The 26614-nt window shown below is 38.9% G+C and overlaps 1 protein-coding gene and 1 long non-coding RNA gene across 4 annotated transcripts in view; one reads left to right on the plus strand and one right to left on the minus strand.

Annotated features, from left to right (window-relative positions):
- Positions 1–26614, plus strand: part of LOC124876295 (rho guanine nucleotide exchange factor TIAM1-like) — an 84788-nt gene that overhangs the window by 48376 nt on the left and 9798 nt on the right. Inside the window, exons 14-20 of one of the 3 annotated variants that reach the window (XM_047378948.1) lie at positions 1090–1171; positions 1385–1471; positions 5535–5747; positions 7150–7283; positions 24308–24532; positions 24758–24826; positions 25353–25478. In XM_047378948.1, coding sequence (XP_047234904.1) covers positions 1090–1171; positions 1385–1471; positions 5535–5747; positions 7150–7283; positions 24308–24532; positions 24758–24826; positions 25353–25478 — 936 coding nt within the window. Of the gene's footprint in view, positions 1–1089; positions 1172–1384; positions 1472–5534; positions 5748–7149; positions 7284–12787; positions 12923–20700; positions 21084–24307; positions 24533–24757; positions 24827–25352; positions 25479–26614 lie in introns of those variants that run through there. The other 2 variants (XM_047378950.1, XM_047378949.1) reach the window with 2 other exon arrangements.
- Positions 7140–19073, minus strand: LOC124876296. Its single transcript, XR_007040266.1, has 3 exons — positions 18900–19073; positions 10732–10772; positions 7140–7272 (listed from the first exon to the last, which is right to left on the minus strand). It is a non-coding gene; the product is annotated as an uncharacterized LOC124876296 (long non-coding RNA).

Here is a 26614-nt window from a genome sequence, read left to right on the forward strand (position 1 = left end):
GATTTGTGGAGTCTGAATTGGGATGATGTAAACAATTAATCTATCAACCAAACAGTTTTTTATTGCACCTTTCATAAAATATTTTGCTTAATAGGACCCTATCCAACCCTTCTAAAAACAAACTGAGAAAGCAGTTAAAACATGTCAAGAGGACAATATGCAACATAGGACATCTGTCAGTTGTAATACAGATATAATCAGGATTGTTTCTTAGGACTTAATATTCATTGTCTACCCTATATCTATTAGAAAACAATAAAGAAAAAAATAATGAACATAATAAATTAAACATAATATAACATAAATAAAAATAGGCTTTATAAAACATATTAATTATAATGTGAGATGAGGTAAATTGGCTCATCTGAACTTTACCTTTGTTTCATTATAAATTAATTTTAGCTATTTCTGTCACCAATATGGAGGCAAACCTGTGCATATTTTATGACCCCATTGCCGACCCGATGTATAATGCATCCCAGGACAAAGGTAGACAGAGTGAGATATTTTTGCAATACTTTATAAGTTATGCAAAAATGTATTTGAAGTGTTTTGTGTGGAATATGAATGAAACCTATTTGTATTTGTGTGGGTTTCCTACTTGCTTTAAAAGGGCCTCACCTCATTATTAAACCCCTGAAATGAATTATCTTTGCAGGTGACATGCTGAACCCTCTCTCAAAGCACAGTCTCCTCATAACTAGGTTTTTTTCCTCAAGAGCCTTTTTATCTTCCTGCTTTGATCAGTGACTTGTTTCGCCCGCTTTCATCCTCCGTCTGTGATATTGCATTGTTATTGCTCCTCTCTGAAGGCTATTACACACAGCACATGTGTCTGTCCCTGGTGTTGCTTCATAAACACAGCTGTGTCTGTGCTGGGAGGTCAGAACCCCACACCTACACCCACTCACTTTGCAGTTTTAACCCAGATTGTGACCCTACAACCCTGCCATGCACTTGCGCTGCAGAATAATGCATGGAGCAGTTCATTCTTTATTAAAAATAATAGCCTGACCTTTTACATCCTGCAGCTATGCTACCTTTCCATTTTCTCCAATTAAATATGCATTTATATGTATTTGTTGGCAGATCTACAAAGAGATTGAGATTTGCCTCAGAGCTACCAAGGTGATTTGCTTTGACAAAGCAGAATCTAGCACCATCGGATACGGTACGGGGTTCGACACACTCAAAATCTGTATCAAATTGATTCCTTAATGGGTTTTATTAAGTCTTGCTCTGATAATTACTAAAAGAAGGTGACTTAGAGAAAGAACATTCGGGCATAAGTGGACCTAATTGGTTCATATTTGTTGTGCAGCAGTGATTACTTTTAAATATATATTTATGGATGTTAAACACTCCTTAAAACACATTTCCACAGGCTTCACTGTGGGAGCTACAGATGAGGATGCTGTACAACGACTTCATATTACCGAAGTTAAACCAGGAGGACTGGCTTTAGCTAAAGGTAAATGCATTTATCTTAAACCAAACCTTCAGTATGGAATATTTAACTTTAATGTCTGATAATCGGAAATTGAATACAAAAACCAGAAGCCCTGATGCAAATATTTAGTTTGGAACTCTGTTTATTTAACATAAGATTAAGGATTTATTATCAGTCCATCGCTGTGCGAGAACACTGCATCACCTTGTGAGTAAACATAACTACATTTCTACGCATTTGGAAGGACAGGTGCCTGCTTAGGTGAGGATATTTTTTCAAAGGAGATCTCGCCTTGTCTTTAAATCCAAACTTTATTTTAATGTGTTGGTTGTTAGCATGGACCTGGGCCATGTACCACAATACACCAATGTTCATTTGGGTTGAGGTTAGATATTTGGAAAGACCAATACCTAATCTTGATGTTAGCCTCCTTTTTTCATTCCAAAGCAGGTTTTAATGTGTGTGTTGGATTATTGTTATTTTGAAACTCTGTACTATGTTCCCATTTTAACTGTCTGGCTTTTAATTTTAACTGAAGTTAGATAACTTGGAAGTAGTCCTTCTTACCCATGCCACCAACACTATTAAATGCAGTAGTACTGCTAGCGTTACAGCAAAACAGAAGCTTAGCATGATGCTTCCACCACCATGTCTGACAGATGTTACAGTGTTCTGTGGTTTAAACACTTCACCAGACATACGTCTTGTAAACTTTTTTGATGAACTACAGCTGTACAATATATCAGATCTCACTATCAGATATTATTGTAACAATAATATGTGTCATATCACAAATGGCAAGGACTGGTTATTTGTGACAGCTGGAGGTGCCATGCGCTGAAACTGTAATTGATTTCCGATAACATATTTGGCGGCTACAGGGGGACTTTGACTCTCCTTTATGCCCACAACTCCTATCGATCTTAGTGACCAAGATCAGACAGCACAGGGGAAATGGTGTGTATGCTGTTGTGATGGAAAAGAAAGAGAGTACAGTTGATTGTAAAAATTATTTTGATTTCAATGTTATGTTTCCCAAAGTCATGCAGCCCTATGTAAAACTATTTTAATAAATCATTAATTCATAGAGTTCTACAATATACTGAAGCACCATATCAATATGTGTAATATCACAATCACAAAATATTGCTTTGTTGCAATATTTATTTGACTAAGAGGTTTTAAGTGCAGTTCCCTTGATGGCAACACCTAATATAGATTAGAGGAATCAAGATGCTAAAGCTCACAGAGAGTTATGGAGTATTGTGCTTTTGGGAAAAAAGGAAAAGTGATGACTATATGAGTTAAACACATTATTAGTATATCATTATTATATAACAATAATATCATCATCATTGCATGTTTTGCTAGTATATTGCAGCCCTTTTGATTTTTCGTACCACCCTAATTTAGGCTATTTTCAATGACTTCTTGAACAAATAGACCTAATTTCTCAATAGGATCTTTTTAGGTGAAAAGGGTTTAAAAATAATGGAAGGATGAAGGAGAAATGATCAAGAATCATGAAAAGCTTCAGTGAGTCTGTAGACAGATTTCAGACAGATAAAACAGAATATTAAAAAAGAGGAGCATCTATGCACAACTTCTAAATAGACATGACTTGTGTCATATATTTTGTATTTGTCTGATGATTTATAGCTTTTTCCTTAAGGCAGCATGTACCTAAACCTTTATCCACAAGATAAAAAGATTCAAGGCTTTTTTTTCTTTGTCTGCTTTGGGAAGGTGGGTCTGAAAATCACCCCCCACTCACTGGTCCCTATCTTTTATGCGAGGCAGAGAGACCTAATGGGTTTGAGGAACATGCAACCGTTTCGTGGACACAGCACTAATGTATAGAAAATAACATGCTCCACTACCATGCCCCAAAGTCAAACCACGGTTACCCAAGTGTGAGATTGTGGCCTCCAGTGAATTACCAATCAAAAAGCTGCTATCTTAGCAGGCTGCATGCAACCAGAGGACACAGCTGTACTCACTTTCCACCTCTGTGGGAAAAACGGTGGAGTCAGTCAGCAAACTCAGTGGATCTTTGTGCAGTGTTACACTCAATTTACACTGCAAAGAAACTAAAAAGTTTTAAACAATGCATTGCAAAAGTATTTATACCTCTCAAACTTTCTCAGATTTGGTCACATTACAGCCACTAACTTCAATGTGTTTTATTGGGATTTTTAAATAGACAAAATAGCCCATACCTGTACAGTAAAAGTAAGAGTGTATATGGTTTTCAGTTTAATAAAAATAAAACTCTGAAAAGTGTGGCATACATATTCATCCAACTTTTATATGGTATCCCTAATTACAAGCAGTGCCAATTAATGCCTTCAGAATTTATCTAAATAGTCAAACTGTGTGTAATTTAATCTCAGTATAAATCCATCTGTTCTTTAAAGGCCTCAGATGTTTGAGGACATTAGTGAACAAGCAAACAGCATCAAAAACACAGCAGGCAGTTCAAAAAGAACATTTTAAGGGAGTTTAAAGGAGGGTTAGGTTATAAAGCAATATCCCAAACTTTGAACATTTCACTCAACAAAAGTATAAACAGTATAGGTACAAACCTACCAAGACATGGCTATCTACCGAAGCTGGTAGGTTGAACAAGGACAACATTATTCAGAGAAGCAGCCAGAAGGTCCATGGTAAGACATGCCGGTGACCAAACACGTGGAAGAAGGTACTCAGATTAGGTTAAAATTAAACTTTCTGACCTATTTTGCATAAGAAAACACAACATAACCAAGGTGAATATAGTTGCAACATAATGCTGCGGGAATGTTTTTCTTCAGCAGGGACAGGAAAGATAGTCAGAGCTGATGGGAAGATGGGTAGAGTTAAAAACAGGGCCACCCTGGGAGAAAACCTGTTAGAGGCTCCAAAAATGACCTTAAAACAGGACAACAATCCTAAACATTCCACCAAAACTACAAACAAATTGTCTAGATGAAAGCATATTTATGTGTTCGAATGTCCTAGTCAGTCCAGAACTTGATCCAATTCAGAATCTGTGGCAAGACATTTTCCTTCCGCCTTAGAATTGTGCACAACTTCATGTTGATCCATCACATAAAGTCCAACTAAAATACTTTGAAGATTGTGGTTAAAAAATGAGAAAAAAATGGGTTTAAATACTTTTGCAATGCACTGAATCTGCAGCACACAGAACAAACAATAACCCACAGCAGTATAGAGCCAGAAGCGTTATCACTCCCTGTCCAATAAAAACTCTTCAACTGAGTTCACATCCCAGACAACTAGGTCATAACTTATGGCTAAATGTGTCATAAGTATGTCGACATAAAGCTCTTTGTGTTTGCTTTTGTTTGTCATAAAACGGTGAATTTGACCACATTTCTACCCTTTTCTACATGATTTTAAGTGTTTGGGAAATTTGTGCAACTCATCATCATGTGCGGTTCTGTTAACAGAATAGAAACCCATTTGTGTAACTCAATTCAGCGTTAAGGGGCAATTAGGGGCAGTAAGGGGCAGTTAAGGTTGCTATCAGATCCCAGAACAGTTGTCACAATCAATCAGGTTAATTGGTGAAGAACTGTTTGAGCGCTGATCAATTAACAGCACAGGGCACAGGTGGTCAGGGGAGAAAATCGTCAAACTAAAGATGTGTTCCAGTGAAGTCAATGGGTTCCCTCTCATGCTTACAGCCACACAGACAATATATATATTATAACATGAGGGGACAGGAATAGACAAGCATTGCACACTCCCTTCTAAATCCATCCAGTCTTGTTAGATCAGTATTTGCCGCAAGCAAGAAAGGAAGCAAGCTTTAGACGATGCATTTTTAATGTATTGGAGCACATTGGAGTCTCAACATGTCTGATTAGTCTCAGAGCTGCGGTTGGGAAGCATGGTACAAACATTTTGTATGTGGAGCTCATTTGTACATATTAACACAGAAAGACAACCACTTAGTTGGTCATAACCTCATAGATAAGCCTTAGTTGTTATTTTTTCACCAAATGAAAAATGAATTCATTGCTTTCAAGTATTACTTAATTGGCTTATGTCCTTTATTTTCTTTTTAATGATCTATTAGGTTTGAAAGAAGGAGATGAGATTCAATTCCTCAATGGCAAATCTGCCTCTGCCCTTCAGCTGGATGATTTGAGGGCAGCGTTTAGAGACCACATGCTTAGCCTGAGTGTCAGCACTGTACCCCAGCAGGACCCTAAGATGCTGTGCTTCTGCCCACCTCATCGCTTCGATGGAGAACAAGACACAACCACAGACATCTTTTCCCAGAGTCAAGGTTAGACTTTATCTTCTCGTTTCTGTTTTGCACTTCAGAAAGAATGTAACTAAATGCACTCTATCAAAACTCCCTAACTCGGTATACACAGAATGGAAATATGCATCACTATCTGCAGGGTCTGCTAATTATGCACGGATGCAGTCTGATACCTAACCTGTAGGCAGCCAGCAGCCTTCCCTGACCTGCTCATTTTATTTGTGCAAGGGCACCATTTGTATTCATTGGAAATGGGGGGCTTGTAATGCACCAGCTGACATGCTGGCATTGTTTATACAGGGGCTCAGAGCTGTATGAATATTAATATGAATCCTTCAGCAATGTGGAGCTGTCATCATGGAGGATGTGCCATATGTTGAGGGTCAGATGGAGAGTAAAACACTTTTGAAGCCAGATGGAGGTCACTGATGATGCTGTGCTTGAAGAGGAGGCTGAACATGAAGTCTTCAACATGAAGGAGACTTTAAATGAGAGGTTTGTCCTGAACATGGACTGAATAACTAATCTGACTACAAACCTATATCATTAAACCCACTTAGGAAGGCTTTTATTAGAACAATTTAAAACCAACACAAAAGGATTTATAACTTGAGATCAGTGCCTTGTAAATGTACTTTTACACCTTGAACGTTTTTATATTTCATTGCTTTACTATCACAAATATACTTGCATTTTATAGGGATTTTATACGATAGACCAACAGAAAGTAGAGTACAAAGATTAAGTGGAGAGGAAATGACACATGAAATGAGAAATGTTTGATGTGCTACCCATAAATGAAATCTTTAAATGCCTTCAGAAATCAAATGTAGTAAAGAGGTTACACAAATTTCATATGAATACAGTTATTCTAGTCTCAGAAAGTATTTTTTAAAGAACATCAGTGAACAAACTGTATTATGAAGACCAAGGAACACAACAGAATAATCTGGGATAACATTGTGTAGAGGTTTAAAGTAAACCTATGGTATAAAACAGTAACCCAAGCTTTAAACATCTCAAAAAGGACTTTTTAATCCCTCTTCCAAAATTGGAGAGTTTATTATGCTTGTAGTTACTTGACAGGCTTAGCAAAAAGAGCAATAATCACAGCCCATGGTAACTCTGGAGCAGTTTCAGAGCTCCACAGCTGGGGTAGGATAATTGTATTTGTGGAAAAAAGATACATTGTGTATCTTTATTTTATCCTTCCACTAACAAATATTTATTAATTTGTGTTGGTTGGAAAAAATAAGTTGCTGAGATGCCTAATAATATGTTGCTTTTTCAGGAAAAGAGACAAAACAAATTAATTAATTAGGTCAATGTTCTGGATTTCAGAAACATTTGTATCTCAGAAGCAAACAGATGTTTTATTATGCATTTAGCATTCTGTTCAAACTTGCCTTTATTGTTTTTGCAGAGAACATCCTGGATGAGGTGTCAGGTTTGACTGTAGAGAGCCTAGATGAGAGTTTGGAAGAGGGATCTCTGTTAACCCTGCAGAGCCCCGGAGATCATCGTGAAGATAGAACATTAATGGCAGCTGGACAGAAGGTACGAACTAGCATTTAGAGACATTAATGGCAGACAAATGCATGCATAAGATCATGGATATTAAACAATACAAAAGACTGTCTTTTAAACTCCGGTCAGATGTTTAAGTCACAGATTAACGTTTTATCCCCGTTGAAGTGTTGTCTTCTCATCTTCCTACCAGAGGACCTAAAGCAACAGGTTCTTGTTCTGTATAAACTATGGGTTAAAAAGCTTCTGCTGTTAATTACTGACTTTATTATGGTGTAAGATATTTGTAAGATGGTTTAAAAGCTTCCAAATCCAGCAATAAAATGACTTGGTGTAATTTAAGGAATGTTTTAACCATGTATTTTATTTATCCATGACAAAGCCAATGTTGCACTGTGTGTATGTGGGCGATTGAGAGAAGCAGCACAGCACTACTCAATAAAACTTTAAAGGAACCAATGTATTATAGGGAATTTCTAAAAACTGTTTTTAACATCCTTTATTAGCAATTAACATCAAAATACACTGTGTCTCTCTGTTTGAGAGGCAACAGTGATTGAATTAGATTTTTGTAGATTGAAAATCTACAAAAAAACACAAAAAACTGGGCGATGCTAAGTCTACTATAAATCATGGGTTACAAAGAGAAAAAGCCGGAAGAAACGAAGGTTCAGATATGACGAATACAACCTCAGCGTGTAAAAGTATGAACTAATAAACACACATATACGTGTAAACTTAAATCAACCCACTTTACAGATCCTGTTGCAGTAATTATTTACCAGCAGTGTTTGGGCAATATTCTTCCTGCAGTTCTTTAAAGAAAAATTTGTCATCATATTTTGTAGAGGTAAGTTGTAGCTTAGCTTAGATTGCAGTGACTTCAGAGGACATAACACACACTCTGTGTGATCAGGACCAAATCAGACAAAGGGTGTGCTCCATTTGCCACCTGATGGGGTCCACTCGCGCCCCAGGAAGGTATGCTTCGCCCACCATTTCACATTAATGTGCCAAATAACAGAGCTTTTTGGCTGCCGAGGGGAAAATATTTTCGGAATCTGCAGAATATGATCAATGACAATATGTGTGGAAATTTAAAATTTCATCTTAGTTCATTGTTATTTACTAATTGCCCTGACTTTTTCTTTTTTTCATCATATAATGTTCAATTGACTTTGTTAACAACCATAATTTCAAACAAAAAATCATAACTGGAACATCTCAGGAAAAGAAAAAGCACGCCAGATATAAATTGTTTTTGGCAGCGAAAACTGTAATGAATAAAACTCGCTATGATTACCAGAAACACAGATAATGGAAGGATGCACAAAAAAAACTCTGACCCTGACTGAAAAAAAAAAACAGTGGTTTTGGGTCAGCAGGGTGTCCCTGCTGACCCAAAACCACATCATATATAATACTGCTTAATCTAATCCTAGTTAATTGCTTCATTATATTTCATGTTTGCTTTTGCTTGCATAAATGCTGCAAAAATATTTCATAATGTGTTTGTGTGAACCTGTCAGCCAACATATGAGCAGATGTCCAATATTGGTGTGTGTGTTACGCAGACAGAGACAGGTGAATGAAAGACTGAAACAGCAGCATCCCTTTCTAATTAACGGTGTGTCTGGTCCGATTAACGTCTGCGATGTGATGTTTGGAAGACGCTGTGTGCCAGCCAGTCTCCCTTGGATACGGTTGTCACCTCCTTTGCCACAGCCAAGCCTGATATCTTGAAACCACTGGATACATTTTTTCTTTGTATCTGCATTGGATGTTGAATCTTGATAGATGGGGAAAGGGATAGCAGATATAAATTGCAAAGTTCCTTCCCGGATGTGTGTCAGTGAGCTTCAGTTAAGTGAGGTCAGGGCCAGCCTCATTCTAGTCACAGTCCTGTAGGACAGAAGTGGTTCTGTGACTGCGGTGTATCATTTTAGATTGAAAGCAACGTAAGAAATGATTGAAGAAATACTGACATTTGGCACAGTAGGCTGGGTTATGTTTCATTTGGAGCAGTTCATGTGAGGAAAAGCTATTAAACTTGAAATAAGGTCTACAGTTAAATACAGCTTCTGATTAAAAATGTACACCTTGGCAACTTTTAGTTTTTACACTTACCATTTAGTTATTTATTTACATGGTTTTTAATCTTCAATTACGTAATGCACTTAATTCTACCCTGAATCCAGCTGATTTTCTTTATTTAATAATTAGGTTATTCCCATGTTTTAAGTGGCCATTTCCTTTACAGATCCAAACTATTTGTGCAAGTCACATATTTTTTTATTTAGCTTTTAGGGTTTGATAAATTAAATTCTGGGTCATTTAAGTTTCTGAGACTCGAAATTCTTCTCACAGATTCAATCCAATCTGAATGAGCTTTCAATATTTTGCAAACACATGTCAGGAAAAGTTACTCTCTAGAGTGTAGCTGGTAAGACATGACCAAGACTCCAGCATGCCTGGTGTTTCCCTACAGTATAATGGGGATCTACACTTTTCCCTTTTCAGTTTACATTTATGCTCTAATTTACTGTTAGTCAATCAGACAAAATGTACCAGAGTTTTAGTAGTTTTGCTAGGCACTGTGGTCTTCATGGAGCTGAAGATCATACAAAGGAGATGAAGTAAGCTGCAGTGAAAGCCTGTTGCACTGTCAATAATGGCTAAGGATTACTTCCAAGGTATAACTGCTAAGGTACATCTAAAACCTTTACAATAATTTTTTCTTGTCTAAAATAACACATCCCACAAAGAAAAAAGAAGACTTTGCTTTTTAGAGAGGAAAAGCAGTTCCTTTCCAATCAGTGTGCCAGAAGAAGTATTACAGTCCTATTACAAAGCTTTGGCAGTCTGTGATCTCCATCTCACCTTCCTGTCTCTCACCTCCTGCTTCAGTCTCACATATGCTGTCTGATTCGTGTCCTCATTTCCATCTGTTGCCTTTTTAAGACCCTCATTTATGTCTTTTATATCCTCCACATGAAGCTACTTGATTTACTGTCATATTTTGTTCCCATAATTGAAAACAATGTGACCATGTCCCATCTCAGACATGACAGCAACATTTTTTCCTTCCTCCAGTCTCCGTATTTGTTGTCCTTTGTTTGGAATGCCCTTTCTTTCCTGTATGTCCTTCCAGTTTTCTCCTGATCGCGGGTTCTCCTCCCCACTAACCCCCCTGCTGTTCATTGTCATAAACAATGTGAGGCTGCTCCTGGCGTTCAGACAGAACTTGCTCTCTTTAAGCTGTCCAGCCGGCCATGGGCCTTGACCTTACACCTTAGCACTTGGATGGTTTCGATAACAAGGATGATCCAAATTTGCAACACAGATATCCTACAGACAACCAAACCCATAGATTTTTAGCTTTTTTTTGTTTTGTCCTTTATTTTCCCCTCATGGTGATTGCTCTTTTGTTTTGCTGTCTCTTTGGAAAAGCTGGGAAGTGCTGAGGATTGTGTCTTACCTCATTTCACCCAGTGCCTACGGTCACATAGTGGCAGACGACTGAAGGAAAGGGAAAAAAAGAGGCAAAGTGGGACAATTTTAATTATCCTCACACTCTAATTACTTCACTCTCCAGTGTTTCACATCATTTAGTGGAGATAAATGAGTCTCTGCTTAGCTGGAGGAAATGGGAATTTTCATTATTTTAGACAAAGCTCACAACCACCTCCCCTGTATGATAAACCAACTACAGAAAAAAACGATTGCTTAAGGATCGCAACGATTATAAAGATGTCTGTGATTGTTTGGGGGTCTCCATGCTGTAGTCAGCCTCACTACTGTGTACCAGTTATGTTTCATGTGCCCCCAGTTATAATTGTAAATTATGCCCCCAGTTATAATTTACAATTATAACTGGGGGCATATGAAATGAAAAATGTAATATTCAATGTTCAGGGATGGGTTTTCATCAAAGTTTGTCCTGTTTTCTGTTAATAGTCTAATTTCTGAGAATATATTCAGTTAAGTTTACTGGTTTTACCTATGTAACATACAAGTACATCTGAATAAATTTGAATATCATAAAAAAATACTGCAGTAATTTAGCTAAAATTGTGAATATCTTTATATACCTTTAATACATCATTATATATTTCAAGCTTAATTGTCCTAATTTTAATGATTATGGCTTACCATAAATAAAAATCCAAAATTCAGAGATTAGAAAATGTGAATTTTTTTATAGGTACAAAGATCTTAAACCAGCTGTCAAGCACAGTGGGAGAGAAGTAATGATATGGGCTGGGTTGCAGTCCCAGGACAGGGACACCTTGCAGTCAATATATCTGCCATGAACTCCTCTGTTCTTAAAAAGTATTCGATGGTCAACTATATAGTCAAATATATCTGTCCGACAGCTGAAGCTTGGGTTTGTTTCAGTCATTAACACGACAATCCTCCTAAACACAGCAGCAAATATAAGGCAGAATGTCTAAAAAAGAGCACAATCAAGCTGTTGAAATGACCCAGTCAAAGTCTAAACAGAGTGAAATGAAGTCGTGGGATATTAAGAGAGCTGTTCTTTAAACCTCAAAGAATTGACACTAACTGACTCTAAAACACTGATCAGGATTTGTTTGGCAGTCTTGTTGGATCAGGATTTGTACATAATTTTTTTATCCCTGTCTGTACCAACAGTCATGGAAACTTTGTTTTTCCCCATGACTGTGTTAAACTTTGTAGCTGTCTAATGTATTTCTTTTTTCTGAGAAGAAAGTTATAAGCCATAATTATGAAAATTATTCAAAATAAATACTTGAAATATATTACTGTCTAATGAATCTTTAATTTTGAGATTCACTCGAAGCTTCACCTCTCTAAAACATTTTAACCATTTTCATTCCATCAGGCTAAAATGTTACTGTACTTCCATGTTTCCCCAGCAGAGGGTGCAATGACATCAATAATCAAACCCGCAAGATAATGTTTACAGTATAAACAGTGAGCATGCAAACAGAAAAATGTTCATGTTAATTTCCAATAATCTGCAGATTCCACTTTGCATGCTACCCAAGATAATTAAAAGAGAAATTAGCATATAATTATAAAGTCATCATTTCTGTATACTTGATACTCATCGGAACAGTAAGATAGAGAATAGCTTGGTTTCACTTCTCCCATAAGACTTAAGTTGCAGGAGGAAGTGTGCACCGTGCAAAACAACAGCGTTAAAATCCAAATGTTAATAGATTTGTGAAGAATCGTGTTATGACGGTCCCATCCTTTGAGATTAAATGATTAAACCTCTGCCTCCTTTCCTTCCTTGTAGAGATTTATGGATTTGCATGTTTTTTTCTGATTGCACATGAAACTGAACGTAAGACTCATCCCTCGTTGCTTCCTCTTCACTCCTGCTATGTGTTTTCTCTGACAATGACAAGTACATGCTTGTTCTCTCAGTGGCAGGAAATTACATGTAGTCAAAAGTCTGCTTTTCAGGATGGTAAACATGTATATGCAGCTGATCCTGGTGGTAAAGGTTTGGAATTTCAGCTGACGGGTGTGGAAACATATTTCTGCTGACTTGCTCTGCCCTTTGTGTTGCACATCTCTTGCTTTCAGTTCTGTGTGGGGAAAGTCAGTGATTCAGTACATTGAGTAATGGTGTATTTGGGATTAGGCGCTGCTTGTATTGGATTTACCATAAAAAGGTATTTTTGTTGTACTTTATTAACTTTCTACTTGGGTCTATGTCTTTTTTCCAATATAGCTGTCATTTTCAGAAGTTTTGTTGCATGTGGATAGCTCTATCATTCTATATGTGGCAGATCCTTCTTAAAACTAACTTCTTTGAGAAGAAGAAGAAAAAACCTTCAAATACATTAGGTTTGTTCTTGAGTAACCCTTGAAGCTGATAAAGTGTGATGCCATTCTTTGGACTTTTAAAGGACTTCTGATTCTGACACCCTGAAAATGTACAGTAGATACATAAAAAAAAAAACTTTATGCCAAGCAAAATTGTCTATTTTACATAAAACATTTTTTTTCAATCTCTGTGAACTGATCTACAAAACAGTTGGATTTAAGCCAGGCTATGCGTAAGGAAAAGCAAGTTGTATCTGAATGTGTAAAACTCATCAAAAGGGACTGGTTGGATATTTTGAAGTGTGTAAAGCTGTTATCATTTATAGCTGCCTTACCTTTAAACCACAGTGTGTTTGCAGAAAAGGAAAAAAATCCTCAGACTGGTGAAAGAGTGGTAACAGCTAGTCAGATGGACCCAGGTTTTAGTTTTATCAAAATTTAAATCAACTCAAACTAAAATGTTAACATCTGTTGGATATAAAGCTATTTTAGCAAATAGCATTCATCTACCCTTTCAAAAAAGAGCATTAAGTGTGTTGCTGTTATCCCAGCTGAAGAACTTCCATGTTACAAGACTAAAGTTATATCGATTAGAACAACCAGCTGCTATAATGGTGCCCTCTCTGTGTCTTGGATTTCGGAGCTTTTGAGCTGCCAGTTGGAACTACAACAAGAATGCCCACGGAGGGACTTTTTCCAGTGGGAATATACCTTGAATCCTATAGATCAAGATATGCTGTCATCCATAGCTTTATCATCTCTGTTCATCTCAATCTGATAATACCCAGATTTTAGATCGAGAACACTGAACCATTTTGAACCAGACAGAGCCGAAAGAGACTCCTCCAAATTTGGCAAGGGATATGCATCCTTAACCGTCTGAAGGTTCAACTTTCTATAATCAATGCACAATCGTATATCACCATTCTTTTTGCGAACCATAACAATAGGTGAAGAAAATGGTGATTCTGACTCACAAATAACACCAGCTTCCAAAAGGTCCCTTAAATGTTGTCGGACAGCCTCGATGTCTTGAGGATGAATCGGTCTGGCTCTGTGTTTAAATGGAGTTTCGTTGTGCAACTTTATATGATGTTTTACCCTGTCCGTACATCCAAAATCTATATCACTAAATGAAAAGACTTCTGCGATCTGACTGAGCTTATCCGTAATTCTTGCCTTCCACTCTAGAGGGATAGGCGACTCTCCAAACTCCAGCATCAAGGTGTTAGTGGGATCTCCCGTTTGTAATTGATTTGGTGACACACTTTGCAAAACGATCTGGGGAGACACTGCAATTGCTGCAATAATAGAAAGGGGTGGAAAAATCACATCTTGATCAGACTCATTACTAAGGATGATTGGGATATTCCCATGGAGTTGGGTTGGGAGCATAATCAGAGAATTATTTACACACAACCCACCCGGTAATGGTGAGGTTGGATGCTCCACAAGCGCCCACTGACCAGGAGTCAGCATGCTAGTATAAATGCAGCCATCGACAACAGTGGTATACCCAGCAGGTATGAGGACTGGAGACTTACTAACTAACCTCACAACTCCATCACTGCCTCGCTGTTGTTGCCGATGACGCGTCTGCAGTGTTTTGAGTACTGCTTTGTAGCCATTTACAGTTGGCTGGAAATTAAAGTACTCATTTCCCATATACTGGCTATATAGTGGCTCCAATGTATTCATGCTGATCAACACGGAAGACTGTTGAGTTCTGACATCTGGAACAAGTGCCAGAGTGATAATATCAAACTCAGCTCCCAAAAATTCACTGGGAAAAGTCATCCCCACCTCTACATATCCTAGATAAGGAACAGCTTGTCCTGCAGCTCCCTCAACTTGCAGCAAATCACATAACGGTTTAACTGGCCGGTCCGAAAAAAACTGATTGTAAAATGAGACTGGGATTGTAGTTACCTGTAGTTACTTTAACTTTGGTGGCAACGAGGCCCAACCAACCCTTTCGGTAACAAATATGAACCAACAGAAGTGGTCTGGATTACTTACTTAACAATCTTACTGTTGGGACTATGTTGGCCCTCAACAGTTCCGGTTTGCCCCACAACAGGAACTGAATCTAGTTTAAAGTATGTCTGGAAGGAGTGTTAGACGTCTGCCATTTCTGTTGTTTTTCAGTGAACTGCTTTTTTTTCCTTGCAACAAGTGCAGAGTTTGGGGGGTTTTCACAGTGAGTTTTGATATGACCATCTTCACCACACCGATAGCAGTGACCAGGCTTGGGAACAAAAGAAGAGTTTTTTGATGGCTTATTCACCCTCTGCCCCACACCTAACTTAGAGCCAGGTGTACACTTGAAGGGAACAGACTGACTGGAACTTGACTGCGCAGCAGTGAGAGCTGCAAGCTGCCTTTGTATATCAGCCAGCTGTTTGGCAAGCTGCTGTGTGACATTAGTGAGTTCAGCAATCTCCCCCTTTTCAGCACTGTCAATGCAAGCACATTGCGCATGAGTTGCTGCTCTAGATCATGATGAGCCAAGATGTTGCTTCATGCGGATGGCTTTAGCAGCTTCACGATCCTCTTCCGTTCGTAACAGAAGCAAAATTTCAGCGAATGATGGAGGTTTTTTTTTTCCGTTGGTTTAGCTGAAGCTCTGTAATGAGGGAGTTATTCCACCAGCCACGGCAGAATTGAGTTAGTAGATGTCGATCAAAATCTTTACTTGAAACTCCGCCTCGTTTTACAGCATGATTTAGCGCCACCTGTAAACGTTGCAGATAGTGAGAAGGTTTCTCCCCCACATCTTGGAACATATCCATAAACTTTGCATATAACTCAACTCCATCCTGAACTGTGTCATACGCAGAGTCAATAATCTGTAAATACAGGTCCTTCTCAAAATATTAGCATATTGTGATAAAGTTCATTATTTTCCATAATGTCATGATGAAAATTTAACATTCATATATTTTAGATTCATTGCACACTAACTGAAATATTTCAGGTCTTTTATTGTCTTAATACGGATGATTTTGGCATACAGCTCATGAAAACCCAAAATTCCTATCTCACAAAATTAGCATATTTCATCCGACCAATAAAAGAAAAGTGTTTTTAATACAAAAAACATCAACCTTCAAATAATCATGTACAGTTATGCACTCAATACTTGGTCGGGAATCCTTTGGCAGAAATGACTGCTTCAATGCAGCGTGGCATGGAGGAAATCAGCCTGTGGCACTGCTGAGGTCTTATGGAGGCCCAGGATGCTTCGATAGCGGCCTTTAGCTCATCCAGAGTGTTGGGTCTTGAGTCTCTCAACGTTCTCTTCACAATATCCCACAGATTCTCTATGGGGTTCAGGTCAGGAGAGTTGGCAGGCCAATTGAGCACAGTGATACCATGGTCAGTAAACCATTTACCAGTGGTTTTGGCACTGTGATCAGGTGCCAGGTCGTGCTGAAAAATGAAATCTTCATCTCCATAAAGCTTTTCAGCAGATGGAAGCATGAAGTGCTCCAAAATCTCCTGATAGCTAGCTGTATTGACCCTGCCCTTGATAAAACACAGTGGACCAACACCAGCAGCTGACACGGCACCCCAGACCATCACTGACTGTGGGTACTTGACACTGGACCTCTGGCATTTTGGCATTTCCTTCTCCCCAGTCTTCCTCCAGACTCTAGCACCTTGATTTCCGAATGACATGCAGAATTTGCTTTCATCTGAAAAAAGTACTTTGGACCACTGAGCAACAGTCCAGTGCTGCATCTCTGTAGCCCAGGTCTGGGGAATGCGGCACCTGTAGCCCATTTCCTGCACACGCCTGTGCACGGTGGCTCTGGATGTTTCTACTCCAGACTCAGTCCACTGCTTCCGCAGGTCCCCCAAGGTCTGGAATCGGCCCTTCTCCACAATCTTCCTCAGGGTCCGGTCACCTCTTCTCGTTGTGCAGCGTTTTCTGCCACACTTTTTCCTTCCCACAGACTTCCCACTGAGGTGCCTTGATACAGCACTCTGGGAACAGCCTATTCGTACAGAAATTTCTTTCTGTGTCTTACCCTCTTGCTTGAGGGTGTCAATAGTGGCCTTCTGGACAGCAGTCAGGTCGGCAGTCTTACCCATGATTGGGGTTTTGAGTGATGAACCAGGATGGGAGTTTTAAAGGCCCCAGGAATCTTTTGCAGGTGTTTAGAGTTAACTCGTTGATTCAGATGATTAGGTTCATAGCTTGTTTAAAGACCCTTTTAATGATATGCTAATTTTGTGAGATAGGAATTTTGGGTTTTCATGAGCTGTATGCCAAAATCATCCGTATTAAGACAATAAAAGACCTGAAATATTTCAGTTAGTGTGCAATAAATCTAAAATATATGAATGTTAAATTTTCATCATGACATTATGGAAAATAATGAACTTTATCACAATATGCTAATATTTTGAGAAGGACCTGTACGATGTTGGAGACATACCTGGCTTCAGGTGCTTCACCATATCAGCAGCAGGTGGTAACAAGCTGTCAAAGATCTTGCATGAGCGCTGCAGATCGGACACAGCAGGATCTTTTAATAGAAGCTCCACTCCGGAACGCCAGGTGTCATAATCAGACTCTGTTTGCGGTCTGGGTGATCTCCCAGAAAAAGCTCTAAGCCGTTGTGTTGACAGGTTCATGGCACTTTCGTCACTCTTGACAATATGTTCAACCACATAACGTTGAACTTCAGGTGGGTTAAGTTCACTATGCAACATAGCTGGCACAGATTTTCTTAAAGTGGGTCGGACTGTGGGATCCGTCTGAACTGAAGACAGTAGCTCATTCTGGTCAACTGAAGCAACAGGTTTAACTGGATGACCAGAGATGGTAGCGGTTGCTGAATCGCTGATATGGTCATCTAAAGGAGTCTTTATTTCAGCAGAAATGGGGTAAAGCTTGGAAATAGTCTGGCCAAGTAGAGACATCACCCCATACAAAATAAGAGAAAAATCTTGCCCAGTCTGTTTTGCAACCTTCTGCAGTTCAGACAGATACTTTTCAGTGTGCAACTTCCCTACATTGTCTGCACAGACTGCAGATAGATCCAAAATTTCATACTCAACTATGTCTTTAACACATAAATATGCGTAAGGCAAAAGTGGACGCAACACACCCAACGCGGCGCCAGAACTATATTCTACAACCATTGAATGATGAAACCCTGATTCTGGTTCAACAACAAGTTTACACCTTGAAATAGAACCATACTGCTTTAAGAAATCGATTACCTCTTCATCTGTTTCTGTCTCTGTCACACCCTGTATTAACACTGCATTAGGGATCTTAATGCCAAGTTTCTCAAATACATCCATTTTTCCCACAACAATAATACAATTATATAATTACCAAAAGTAAATAAATAAACAAGCTAGCTCTTCTCTCCGCTCCTGGCTAGCTCGCCAAGTTATGTTACCTGTGCTTTACTTAATCTTAGGCTAGAAACAGAAGATTCCCAAAGGTTGGCTCTAGGAGCAGAGTAAGAGACTAACACCAGCTATTGATTTTTCTTAGTTGGTACCATATATTGTGCAGAAAAAAACAAACATAACAGAAACACACAAAATATCAAGACAAATGACCATTCAAATCTTAAATTACAGTTTATCAGTTTAGATTCTAGAAAGAATTATGCATATTCTTCCAAGTCCAAGCAGCAATGTATGCCACATGCAACATCCAGTTCAACGGCCCAGCAGGATAAAAGTCCAAGAGGTTCAACAACAGAGGGATAGATCTTCAAAGTTTATATAGGAAGGCTGTGAGCAATGATTTGCAAAGAGACAATGCCTTAAAATGGTGGCTGTGAAGCCTCCTACCGGTCCAATCAGAGCAGGTGACGTTGAAAAGATAAATTCTGGGCTGAGTAGAGCTTCAGGCTTTCTTGCCTTAGCAGTAGGTTCCTAGCTCGCCATCAATACCTGGCCAACTCCGTTGTTTCTACAAAAATCCCCTGACTACCTTTTGCACAACCTGGTCCCGGTAGGTGGCTCCTCCAGCAAACATTTCCCAGCCCCTCCCTAGCATCTCCCAGCAATCCCTACTTCCTGTCTATATAGCCTATTCATTGGCCTTCCACTGTCACATGACAATGTGATGTCAGAGCAGGGCAGTATTATTTGCAAGGGTGTTTTTTCCTTAATAGGAGGAAAGGTAAAGTTTTTCCTTTAACTTTACACCTGGATTACAACTGCCTACCCACATTATGGAACATTACGCCAAATTGATGGAGGTGCAAAAAGTTGTAAACATAACACAGTATAGATGTGAAACAAAGCTGTACAAAGTAGGTTTTGAGCTTAAAGAAAATTCCAATAACAGCACATAAGTGAAAGACAGTACTGGTAATGAGTAACTAATGAAAAAGTATAAATTTCTTTACTTAGGAAAGACCATTCACACACCTATATTGGGTTTTTGTCAAATGTTAACAAACTGGAAATGCTGCCCTGAGGCTCAAGTTCCTGTTTGAGTATGTTGATAGTTTAATATTATAAGATACTCTCATGCCCTAATTTATCTGACAGCTTAATTTAATTAATAAACCCATAGTTATGCTTGCCATGTAGTATCCAAGAAGTCAGTTCTTTTGATTTTGGAATGATGTCAAACCCAACTTCATTGTGCCATTGCTAGCTCAAAACTCAGCAGGATTTGATTTTAGCAATATATAATAATAAAAAGGAAATACTTTGCATTTTATAAATTCAAACCAACAAAAAAAAAATGATTGTACAAATGTGTTTGGTTGATTTAACTAGATACAAATAATCAGAAGTACCAGGGAATGGTTCATTTCTACAGCTTACATTACATTCATGTGCCTTTCTGCCCTTTGCATGCTGTTTGGCCGTCACATCGGCATAGCCAATATAACTTTAGGGGAGTAACTTGAAGCTGTTTGGCAGAGAAATGGCATCAGCAGAGAAAACAACAAATGATTATTGTCCACTAATACAGCATTGTAAGCCATGTTTATGAACACATAGTTTAAGTGGTTTTAAAGTGCTAAAATCAAGTGAAGTGGGCGCTGAACACGAGTGTCCATCTGAGTAGTTGAGGATTTCATGCAGTGACATGACATTCTGACACAAGTAAAGGAACTCCTGTAAATAACTTCATAGAACCTTATATCAAAAAATTTTAAATATCACTGTTAATTGTTGCCACAAGGCATATTCATACTTAACTGGTTTGGTGTTTGTGTGCTTCATTGTGTGATCTTTCCCACAGTGACTTATGCTTTACCGTAAAGAGTTGAAGTTGAACGGCAAATGCACCAATATGTGACAACTCTATTATCTCTTTCTAGTGCACTGACATTTCTCTCTCTCTCTAAACTGTGATGCAAAAGGCTGATGTCTGTCTTTTCTTGATGGTGTGTGTTTGACTCTTACCACTTCTCACCTCCCAAGCTCTCCTCCCACTAGCCTCCTCCCAGCTATTCTTCCAGAGGATGTGATGTTCGCTCTTTTTTTTAACGTTGCAATCTGCACCGCTGCTCCTGCTCTTCTGAGTCACCTGAACAAAAGAGCATGAGAAGCGGCTTGGACAGATGGGAATGGAGAGGAAGAGTGAAAACAGAGAGATGACAGTTGAGCCTGCGGAGTCAGTTGGGATTTAGACAGTGATTGGATGGACGCTTTAGGATAAGATGACATGAGAGCTCTGTTGTTCATTGCAGTCTGTGTAATGACCTATTTGTTCAGCTGCAGCAGCAATTGCACAGCAGATAGTTGAAAATCAGGCCTTTTAAATTTGTGACATCAGCTGGTTTCATTTTATTAGTTTTACGATACAAAATAAGTTCACTGCAGTGGGACGTTTTTTGGATGAGCTTTCTGGAACTAAGTGCATGGGATTGCATGCTACCTGGGCTCAGAATTGCAGAGCAGGAATGAAGGTAACACCCAAAACCTTTTTGACCTGCCAGGATGTCGGCTTTTAGGAGGAGCAGGAAATCTAAACCCTCGACCGACTCCATCTATGCCGCGTTCCAGCTGGTGAGCATCGCAGTACATGAAAGTTTGTGTGTTTAAAGGCTTATGATGTGGCGCTGAGCAGGCATAGGTCACTGATTATGTAATAGTACTGTACCCATACTGGTAGGCTTATGTGCAGGGTTTGTTCCCTTTGGAACCTGCCATCCAAATCCATCCATCTATCCATCCATCCATTGTGTATTCTCGCTTATGCTGGCAGGGTCAGGTGGAGAGGGACTGCTGCCTTCTCCAGCGGTTGGCATCTAAATAATTTAGATAATACACTTGTAGTGCTCAGATTGTCATTCTGCTGATGGTTTGGCAGAATTAAAACCAGCATTCTACATGTCCTATAATTACTGACAACTATTCATGTTTACGTTGCTATTTATTTTGCTTATTTTGCAGATTGTAAAATTATATTGTTTATGCTGCCAAGCATCCTGCAGCTATTATTCTGTCTCTCAATAGGTACCGTTTTCATATATTGACTCCCTGTTGGAATTGAATTTATTTTAGGAATTTACAGCATCAGGTGTGGAAAGCACAGTGGTGTGCAAATCTGCTTTGAATACCAAAGTGGAAAATTGAGTCGTCACTGCTGCAGTCTTACAGGAGATGAGGCGTGTAATCGGCAAAGACGTCTTAGCTGTCTCCAAGTCTGTCAGCCAGAAAACAAGTAGGGTGCACAACTTAAAATAATAAAAAAAAAAACACAAATGTCCATTGTGTAACACAAATGAGAGACATTTTTATGGTATCCATCTGCAGATAAAGTTATATAACACTAATGGCTTGATTTCTGAGTTGGAAGCTTTATTAATATCAAATCAAGTGGACAGACTCCGCTTTGAGCCTTTTGCAAATGCAGATTTTGAAATTTGCTTGGAACGCTTTTGTGTTGTGACTTGGGAAGTACAGTTGTGATCTTGATGCAAATTGTGGAAAATTTACCTAGGTTGTTTATTTTGTGTTCTTTTAGTGCTATAACCTGATCTTAAGAGGTTAAAAATTCTGAAATATCATACATATTTATATGTATTATCTTATTTACTTCAATGAAAATAATTGGGAAACTTGATTCATAATATTTCTATGGCAATCTTTTAAAGAACATTTATGTCCAAGGAACATAAATGGAGCACAAAATAAAGGGAGCCCCGGGGATTAAACGGAAAAATCTGACTGAGTGTCTTTTAAACAGTGTTTTGTAGAGCAAAACATTTTTTTGTAAACCATTTACAGAAAATCCAGCAATTAAAGTGTTTATAAGAGTTGATGTGAGTTCATTCACAGCAGTTTTTCTTGTTTCTGTTAGCAATAGGCTGCAAAATTGTTTTTGCCCTAATGTTTTCCTGAACAGCCTCAAGCTGGTGAAGGAACATCTGTGGGCAGAATATCTTTCAGATGCATCTCAGACATTCCTTAGATTGTTTATCGTTATGTTGCAAAGCAGTCTTTGCTGATTAAAGGCATGCATGGCTTTGTGCCTGAATAACTAATGTAGTCAATTAATACTTGCCTAAATGCAGAGAACGTTTGTTCTTTAATAGTAGGGATAATGCTAAGTAAATCTGGCAAGTCTGCTCATGTATGGAGTTTTTCTAGGGTTCTAAGTGTGTGTCTCTTGACAGGTTTTCACAACTGAATTATATGTGTCGCTACAGTTTCTTGAGAAAGCTTTCATATCCCTTGAACTTTTGCATGTTCTGTTATGATACAACTACAAACTTTAATGTAGCTTATAGAGGTTTCATGTTATGGACTTACAGAAAGCAGTGCATAGTTCAGAAATGGACAGACAAGGATATGTGGTTTTCTAACCTTTTTATATGAAGAAATATCTGAAATAATGTGGTGTGCGTTTGTATTCAGTTCACTTTACTCTGATGCCCCTACATAAACTCAGGTGCAACAATTTGCCTTTAACTGTATTCTTTAATTTTGTAATTTAAACTGACTATAAACCTGGATGTTCTGTGAAGGCCTCAGAGGTTTGTTAGAGAACATTAAGTGAACAAACAGCATCATAAAGGCCAAGAAACAGAGAAGACAGGTTAAGGATAAGGTTGTGAAGATGTTTACAGCAGGGTTAAGTTATAAAATCATATCCCAAGCTTTGAACATGCATGGCACAGCTTGAAACCAACCTGAGACATAGGTGTCCATAATAAAATGACAGGCAGGGTGAGGAGAGCAATTATCAAAGAAACAACTCAGACGGGAGAATCGTTTCACACAACAACTGTTTGCCTTGCGTCGAGAAGAAAGCCATTGTTTGAAGAAACTCATAAAACATTTGTTTGCATTTTGGCTCAAGTCATGCAAGGGCAAATGTGACTGAAAACAGACTCTGCACATCACCCTGAACACCATGCTGATGCTAAAATATGGTGGTGATACAACCATAGTGGGTATGCTTTTCCTTAACATGGACAAGGAAGTTGGTTAGAGTTGGTTGGAAGGTAGAGGGCATCCGGCTTGGCTGCAGTGGATTGGTTCACATCAAAACAAATTTGGGTTAGAATGGCCCAGCCAAAGTCCAAACCAAAAGCCAATTCAATCTGTAAATTGGTCAAAAAATTGTTTCAAGATGTGCAAAGCTGGTCGAGACATACTGCAACTCATAACACATGCAGCTACAGTTGAACTGAATGGTGGTTCTGCGATGTGTTAAATCAGGGGGACTGAACATGAATGTACTTCTCTTTAGTATTTACTTAATTACATCATTTTTGTTTGTAAAAAAAAAAAAGAAAAATTAGCATCATACCGTGCAATTATACTCTACTGTTTTATCAGTCTGCCACCTAAAATTCCATTAAATTCAACAGAATTGTATTGTAACAAGACACAATGTTCACAAAAAGCTCTCAAGGGCATTTTTGTTGAGCATATTTCCACTTATTCAATTAGGGCGTGGCTGTTCTCAAATTAGACTAAGTTTTCATTTACCAACCCAAAGAATGTTTTTTTACTCACGGACCAAGCAGGTTTATTCGTTCTTTTAGTTGATCAGTAGCTTAGTCGCCTTCATTCCTGGCAAACACTTCAAACAGCACCTTCGGGCGGCCTTCATTTTAGTGCATAGAAAGTCAAAAAGTCTTAGATTATTTAAATATATATCAGTTCCATGTGCAAGATTACTGAACATTTGTACTGTAATACAGGATGTGTACAATAACCTTAGGGGCTTTTGTCAGAGGTGTGTAAACTTATTTTGTCTCCCTATTTTCTCTCCACAGAGCACGGAGCAGGTCACTGCTTTCTGCCGCAGTCTCCATGATTTGAATCCCCTGGAGTGCCCAATGTCGTCCTCCTCCTCATCTTCTTCGTCGTCCCTGTCACCGAGCCCAGTGTCAGCATTGGCGCCTGCTGCGGGCACCGCCACCCAGAGACAGCTTTCCCACGCAGACAAGCTACGCAAGGTCATCAGTGAATTAGTGGAGACGGAGAAGACGTATGTCAAGGTGGGTCCTGTTTTTTTGTTGTTTTGTCTTTCAAATCCAGTCAAGCATCTTAAATATGCCAGTTATTTGTCATAATTACTAACATACCATTTGTGTGTTATGCTAACAACCATTGGAGCTGACTCATTCCTGTTGTCCACAATACTTGTAATTGACTCAATAAAAACCCTTTTACTCAACGTCTGTTCACAGACAAATCCTTTTCTTGTTTCTCATCTTTTTCAGGACCTGCACTGTCTCATAGAGTTCTACTTGAAACCTTTACAGAAAGAGAGTTTCCTAACACAGGATGAGGTACTTTCATGCTGCTTAGTATGTATCAAGAATAATATTTAGCATTTACTGTAATTTTGGAAACCCTATAGGTGTGAATTCTCAGATCTCTTAATATTTGCATTAACCCATTGCAACAAATAAGAAAAGGGTGTCATGCTTTGTTTTCTATAACTAAATAGTTTGTCTATGGGGAGCTGAGTATGTCTGGTATTCACCAATCAGGATTAGAAGTAGTATAGTGAAGATGAATTGAAGACATTTCAGGACTTTAAAGAGTTGTTGGATGTCATTAGATGGAATTTTGTTTCTTGTAAAGATCACACAGGAAATCTATCAAAGGTTTTGACAGGCCCGGGGGAATTTCCTGAAATTAGTTTAGAATTGTGTGAAAGGTCCATTGCTTTGTATGATATAGCCATTCTATTTTTGTGCTCTTTTAGTTGGCATAGAGATCTGTAAAACTAAGTTGGCAGCCTTTAAGCTCCATCGTGTAAAGCATATTGAATCATTATATGGTTGCAGAATTCTCATTCTTTGTTTGTAGCTGGATGTTTTATTCGGCAATCTTGAAGAGATGGTGGAGTTCCAGTTGGAGTTCCTGCGAACACTTGAAGATGGAATCAAACTGGTGCCAGATCTGGACAGACTGGAAAGGGTGGACCAGTTTAAGGTAATTGGGTTTTCTCTAAACCTCAAATAACTATTTTGGACATTTTATTTCTGCGCTGTAAGATTATGTTTAGTAGTCGCTGCTGTTTACAATGTGTTTTCCTTGAATATATGATTTATGGTGTTATTGGAGTGAAACGAATCAATCAAAAGCACAAATTCTTAAACCTTTGGACTGACTTAACTGCACTCAGAAAGAAGAAAATTAACTTTGCTTCATAATGAGTTGGGGAAAACCGTGAAGTGTCATGTCTTTTAAGGCCAACTTGACCCACATGCAGAGAACACTCAAACACAGAGAAGCGTTTCCTTTTGATTTTTATTTACTAAGTTGGGGTGGCCAAGAAAACACCTCCTGACAGATCGTACGCAGCAAGGAAAACGGGTACTGGCGAGTAACATGATGGACGAGATAATCAAATTGATATTGCAATAGCTTACAGCAAGGGGTGGGTGTGATCTGCCAGGGAGAGAGTCTGTTGAGTCTGGGAGGTACGGCGGGGCTGGCTGGAGCCCTGATGGTCTGGTGATGCGGGCCGTAGGAGGGTGGACAGGTGTCGCCTGATCGGAACTGGGAGACGTTGGGAGCTGACTGCCAGCTGGAAGCAAGGCTTGAGTCCTAGTTATGGTCCGATGGAACGTCTATGAAAATCTCCAGTAAGGAGCGTGGCTTGGTCCAAGAAACACCTGGGAGAACGAGAGATTAGTCAAGGCTTTACAAAAACCTCTTAAAACGATCAAAGTTCTAGGCTTGAGGCTGGCCAGGTAGTAGATATCGTGAAGGTAAAAACACTCAGGCGTAGAAGTGCTGACAATCTGCCCTCTTATAGTTCCCAGCTGATGATGTGATGCAGTACAACTGTCACACCCTCGGCTCTCTAGCTCCAGCGGCACCTAGTGGTGGTAACAGGTTAGTAGCAGGCAACAAAAACAACCCAGGCTCTGACACTAAGGGCTTAAACACTTATCTAAGACATGAAAAAACAAACAAACAACAAAATAGAGTCTTGCAGAGCTTCACATATAAAGGAGTGCTTAGCGATGCAGATAAATATTCAACACAACTGCAGTCTACACAGGTTTAACAGGCCTCAGGATCGGGCCAAGTCCATCTTTTTTGATGATCTGACGTTTTCT

The sequence above is a fragment of the Girardinichthys multiradiatus genome, chromosome 11, assembly GCF_021462225.1.
Source record: "Girardinichthys multiradiatus isolate DD_20200921_A chromosome 11, DD_fGirMul_XY1, whole genome shotgun sequence".
Lineage (NCBI taxonomy): Eukaryota > Metazoa > Chordata > Actinopteri > Cyprinodontiformes > Goodeidae > Girardinichthys > Girardinichthys multiradiatus.